At 34.4% G+C, this 6,474-nt stretch overlaps 2 protein-coding genes across 4 annotated transcripts in view; one reads left to right on the top strand and one right to left on the bottom strand.

Moving 5' to 3' along the window:
- Positions 1-398, bottom strand: part of TXNDC9 (thioredoxin domain containing 9) — a 44,464-nt gene extending 44,066 nt beyond the window's left edge. Inside the window, exon 1 of one of the 3 annotated variants that reach the window (XM_053707687.1) lies at positions 268-398. The gene's annotated coding sequence lies outside the window, so the exon portion shown is untranslated. The remainder of the gene's footprint in view (positions 1-267) is intronic. The other 2 variants (XM_053707688.1, XM_053707686.1) reach the window with 2 other exon arrangements.
- A 600-nt stretch (positions 399-998) lies between these two features.
- EIF5B (eukaryotic translation initiation factor 5B) overlaps positions 999-6,474 on the top strand; it is a 411,763-nt gene continuing 406,287 nt past the window's right edge. The window contains exon 1 of the mRNA XM_053707685.1: positions 999-1,134. Coding sequence (XP_053563660.1) covers positions 1,100-1,134 — 35 coding nt within the window. The 5' untranslated portion in view covers positions 999-1,099. The remainder of the gene's footprint in view (positions 1,135-6,474) is intronic.

Genomic DNA, 6,474 nt, shown 5'->3' with positions numbered 1-6,474 from the left:
GGACAATAGGCCTCACACTGGTCACATTTATTTTTTTAAAGAAAGCCTGGAACACTACATGATAAAATTAGACGTGGTGTCACGGTTGATGAGTGCCCCAACCTTCACGCGAAGTGCAATGTTATTAGGCGTGTACTCCAAATTGACAGCTATTGTACGCTTCATTAATACCAGAAGCGAATGTATCCTATCGGAAACAATGAGATCCACTAACAATTATTTATACCTATGGGGCTGTGCCCACCCGTGAAGCCTATTGAACATTACCTTTGCTTTTCAGGCTTCAAGTAACGTTATATCACACACCGCGTTAACTGTCAAGACAACCAAACGACTCGTTCAAGAAACACGCAGCCGCACTACACAAAAAAAAACAGCGTCCTGCGAAGGAATTGGGCAGTCACATGACGTGCGCGATTTTACCTCATAAGCTACAATAGCCTCCTGTTTTGTTTCGCGGCCATGTCTTTTAAGGGCAAAGGAAACCGCTACTATATGTACATTGATACATACATGAAACGCATTGGTTTATTTCATTGTTACATTGGGGAAGTTATGTATTTTTAAACCCACATATGATTGACACAGTTGACGTTTTAGCATAATTTCGCTGTTCATTATTAAAACACCTGCGCAAAAAATGCTGAGATGAAAAAGCTTTTAAAACAATCGCCAAAAGGCTAGCAAACCATGTTTAATTTTGTTATTATCTGTGTACATGTGGACGCCATATTCGTGCAAACTTTACGCATACATTTATAATATATATATTACATATACATAATATATTGCATGATAAACTACAAAGTGGGTAATTATTAGAAAAATAATTGTTAGAAAAAATAGCAACAGTTCAACGATGCGTTGCACAGACCAATTCTGCAACCAGTGGGTTAAAAAGAAACACGTAAAGTGGAACCGAAACATATGCGCATGCGTAAACTTCAATTCCTCGTTAGCTGCGGTGACGTAATATCAACCACAGGGTCAGGCGCATGCGTAGTTTTTACTGGAGAAGCAGCTTTTGCTTGCCATATGCAACCAACGAGGTGTAAGAACCGGGTCAGTGTGTAATATCTGAGCGTGAGACACCGATATCATGGGGAAGAAACAGAAGAGCAAGGGAGAGGATAGGTAATAACATATTCTATTTTGGATACTAAGAAAAATTCACTGCAGGGTCTGCTAGTTATCAAATATACAGACAGAAAGGCCTAGAGATTCAGGGATCTGATAACTGGATATGGGCCTAGAAACTGCAAAGTATTCATCTTTAAAAGTAGAAATCTGAATATGATCAGATTTACAAAACACATTTGCTAAAGTCCTATTAATACAGCATTTTCTATCATGTTGAAAACAATACATTCTAGACAGAAATGAGCATCTACATGGGAAGTTAAATGTATTTGTTTTGTATTAAAACAGTACAATTAAACATTATTTCATTTGCACATAATAGTACAGGAGTCATTGAAAAATAAGTGTGTTAGTATTTGACAAATGTAATATATATATATATATTCAAAAGAAAACTGTGTTCCATTAATTGCTTGCAAATATGATATGATGGAATACTGAGTTTTCTTTTGAATATTACTATTATATAAAAGGAATTTTGAAGAGTGCTTTCCAGGTTTGGGAATATATATATATATATATATATATATTTGGAGCACTCACCGGACTTCATAGAAGTAAAATATAGCCTTTATTACAAAATTAAAGTGAAGGTCAATTTTCATGTGAAAGTGCCCGGTGTTTACAAAAAATATTAAAAACAGGGGAACTCTCATTCATGATAATTGACATTTCAGTCGATTATTTAAAATATACTTACCTTTTTTTCTTGAAGCCGCTCCAGTGCTTCACCAGCCCGTCTCAAGCCTCTTTTACTTACCCAACAACGACGATTCCGGCATCCTCCAATCACGGCTTCTCCCCCCGGGTTAATCATTGCCTGAGGCAACACCGTGATTGGAGGAAGCCGGTTTTGTCATTGCTGGGTAAGTAAACCAAGAAGAAGCAGGCGGGGCATCGTTTCAGAATGGCGATCCGGCGTTTCAGAAGAACAAGGTAAGTATTTTTAAAATACGGTGCATGTCAATTTTCATGAATGAAAGTGCCCCTGTTTTTAATAGTTTTTTTTTTAAAAACGGTCACTTTCACATGAAAATTGACCTTCACTTTAAAACCATAATTTTCCAAATGTTTTGGTGTCAACTGACACCTTTTTCAATGCTGCATATTCTGAGCAGCAGGTATAAAAACTGGAAATCCAACACACTCTTTATGAAGTCTAAAAAAACGGCATGTGATGTTACTCCATATGTCATCATCAAGATCGCATGATCAAGTGTCCGTGTGGCATATACCAGCTACCCATTTCAACCAAAGATATGGTGAGTTGCTATAGCAACATAGGCCCTAACGTTTCGGTATCAACTGACACCTTTTTCAATGTTGAAAATTCTGAGTAGGAGGTATTTTTTCATTTTTCCTATTCCTGTAAGTAGATTAAGTACCCCTGCTTCTGTGGATTTGAAATAAGCACTCCTACACTGCAACATTTTTTTTATATATATATATATATATATATATATATATATATATATATATATATATAGATATAGATATAGATATATATATATATATATATATATATATATATATATATATATATATATATATATAGATATATATATAGATATATACACACACACAGCTCTGGGGTGGAAAAATTGCAGTGGCCTTTTAATGTCAGTTTCTCATGTTTTACTATTTATAGACATGTGTTTGAGTAAAATTAACATTTGTGTTTTATACTATAAACTACTGTCAACTATTCCAAATAAATATATTGTCATTATGAGCATTTATTCGCAGAGAATGACAACTGGTCAAAATAACAAAAAAAAGATGCTGTGTTTTCAGACCTCGAGTAGTGCAAGGAAAGCAAGATCATATTTATTTTTAATGAATATATATCGGACAGATATATGTTTGTGAAAGGACGCATTAATCAAGCCACGTACAAGATTATCATGGAAGAAAACTTGCCTCCTTCTGCTCTGACAATTTTCCCCAACTCTGAGAATTGTTTTTTTCCAGCAGGACAGTGTTCCATGCCACACAGCCAGGTCAACCAAGGTGGGGATGGAGGACCACCAGATCAAGACCTTGTCATGGCCACCCCAATCTCCAGACCTGAACCACATTTAAAACCTCTGGAATGGGATCAAGAAAAAGATGGATGGTCACAAGCCATCAAACAAAGCCGAGCTGCATGATTTTTTTTCGCCAGGAGTGGCATAAAGTCACCCAACAGTAATGTAAAAGACTGGTGGAGAGCATGCAAAGACACATGAACGCTGTGAGGGAAAATCAGGGTTATTCCACCAAATACTGATTTCTGAACTCTTCCTAAGTTAAAACATTAGTATTGCATTTTTATGGAAGCTATAGATCTTTTTTGTTATTTTGACCAGTTGTCATTTTCTGCAAATAAGTGCTTCAGTCTAAATGACAATGTTTATTTGGAATTTGAGAGAAATGTCAGCAAAACTGAATAAAGCAAAAATGGTAATTTTACTCAAACCTATAAATAGTTAAACCAGAGAAATTGATAATTTTCCAGTGGTCTCTTAATTTTTCCAGTTGTGTATATATATATATGTATATATATATATAATATAGTGAGTGTATAGGTTAGGAAAGTCGATAAGAAGTATTTTGCAGTAATTCAGGCAAAATGAGTGAGTTAAAGGGACATAAAACACCTTAAAGGGACAGTCTAGTATAAATTAAACTCGTAATTCAGATAGGGCATGCGATTTTAAACAACTTTCCATTTTACTTTTATCATCAAATGTGCTTTGTTCTCTTGGTATTCTTTGTTGAAAGCTAAACCTAGGTATGCTAATTTCTAAGCCCTTGAAGGCTGCCTCTTATCTCAGTGTGTTTTGACATTTTTACAGCTAGACGGTGCTAGTTCATGTGTGCCATATAGGTAACATGCTCACTCCTGTTGAGTTACCTAGGAGTCAGCCCTGATTGGCTAAAATGCAAGTCTGTTAACTGATATAAGGGAGGCAGTCTGCAGAGGCTTAGATACAAGGTAATCACAGAGATAAATAGTGTATTAATATAACAGTGTTGGTTATGCAAAACTTGGGAATGGGTAATAAAAGGATTATCTTTTTAAACGGTAAATATTCTGTAGTAGACTGACCCTTTAAGACACTATAAATTGTTTGTGTGGTAAAAACACTATGCAATTTACTTTTCTTATTTATTTTATCCTTTTTTTTTTTTTTGTCATTTAACTGTAACAATTGTGTACTTTCCGGCTTTTGTTAGAAATGGAAGTGCATACTCCAGATTTATATTCCACACAGTTATTGGTTGCACAATGGTGACTCATTTATAACTGTCATTAATTAGAGAAGAAAATCTTGGTTACTACATGGTGGTGCCTACTGCTTAATGGACTTTAAGGGACTGATGATCAAAAACTCGCTGCCATGGAGAGCAATCACACATAATCTTTGTGATTTATTTTTAGACCTTATATTGACCTTATATTGTAATATAGGAGTCTCTCCTTCACATACAAAACCCTGCATAGTGAAATAAGCATCACTCAAGGTAAAATTTGTGTTTTTAAAATTCTTTGAGAACCTCGCTGTGCTGACGAGACTTCATAGAATATTTGCTTCCATTATATTTAAAATGTATCTAGTGTTTAATGTCCATTGAATTGATGTTTTAACAATGTTGAGTGATGAAAGGGTACATTTTTAGAGCTGGTAACATAGATGTAGCTGTTTAAGATTTGGCCACATTTGTTATTTTTTTCTAATCTATGTATAGTATATTTTGCAATGAAGTATACTCGGTTGTAAAATAAATTGTACATAAAAGCTTTAAAAGCTTATTCAGCTATTATTTTGTTGATAAAAATTGACAATGTCTTGCTAGTTCAGGACAGTGAAAGATTCACCTATTAAAAACCTTCTTGTGTGTGCTTATTTGGCCTCCTTTGCTTTAACTAGATTATATGCCTTATGTAAATGAGCTTGTACACTGATCTAAGCAATCAGCTAGCAGCATGTAGCAGGCTCAGCCAAGCCACCACATACTCAAATTATGATAATGATCTCCAAACCCATCTATGGGAGTGGAAAAGATGATGCAGAGGTAAATTCTAGGATAAGAAAGATAAGTAATTTTTTGTTCAGTGTTTTAACATTTTATGAGTAAATTGTTTTGAGTTTAATGTTCCTTTACATGCTGTGCGATTTTTAAATTTATTAACACTTATTAAATGGAGTAAGGTAAATAATCAAAGTTCGAAGTTTTAACTTCCCCATGAGTTACCATCTACAGCAGGGTCCCCCAGACTTATTATAGTATCATCAGTGTGACAAGCGGTTCCACAGCGTATACAACTACCTATTAATTATTATTTCTGGCTTTTATTATTCCTTCATGAAATAAGGCCCCAAAATGTCTTCAGCATTAGGCTATTTGTTTGTTTTTTGTGTTATATCAAATATTTCCAGTGCTGAAAAATAACTAAATGCTGCAGGCTGTGGACATTTTTGGGCTTAAAGGGACATGAAACCTAAAATTTTTCTTTCAGAATTTAGACAGAGCATACAATTTTAAACAACTTTCCAATTTACTTCTATTATTTAATTTGCTTCCTTCTCTTGTACTCCTTTGCTGAAAGGTTTATCTAGGCAAGCTCAGGACAGCAGAGAACCTAGGTTCTAGCTGTTGATTGGTGGCTGCATATATATACCGATTGTCATTGGCTCACCCATGTGTTCAGTTAGAAACCATTAGTGCATTGCTGTTCCTTCAACAAATGATGCCAAGAGAATGAAACAAATTAGATAATAGAAGTAAATTAGAAAGTTGTTTAAAATTGCATTCTCTATTTGTCCCTTTAATTTCACCAACAAAAAATGAAGTCTGAAATAAAGCACATGCCTACTTTTTTATATAAATATATTATAGATGTTGTCTTTCTGAAAGAGGTTCACAGTGCATGCAATAAACCAGTGATACAATTAAGACATGCTATTTTATGTTAATAACAATATAATTCTGCATATATGCCAAGGTCTTATTTGTAGTTATCAGGATTAAACGTGCTACTGCACTCATTGATAAACTAGGATCTGAAATCTCTAGCACATTTATCTAACGTGTGTACAATATAGAAGGTTTTGATTGTGCTTGCACTCTAACAGTTGAAAATAGCCGGAAAAAAATGTGTTATGTTCTGTTTGAGAAAATTGTATTTTTAAGTAGCATTTAAAGCACCATTAAATACAGTAGACTTACATAGTCAACAAATTAATAATAAAAAGGCAATGTAATAGCACTTGGCTTGGATTTCAAATGAGCAGATTTTTTTTTTTTCTGGTCAATTTCAATTTTCCATCCTCTGTAAGTGAATACTTT

Source organism: Bombina bombina, chromosome 3 (assembly GCF_027579735.1).
Source record: "Bombina bombina isolate aBomBom1 chromosome 3, aBomBom1.pri, whole genome shotgun sequence".
Taxonomy (NCBI): Eukaryota; Metazoa; Chordata; class Amphibia; order Anura; family Bombinatoridae; genus Bombina; species Bombina bombina.
Note: the sequence above shows the minus strand (reverse complement) of the source record. Positions and strands in the feature narration are given on the sequence as shown.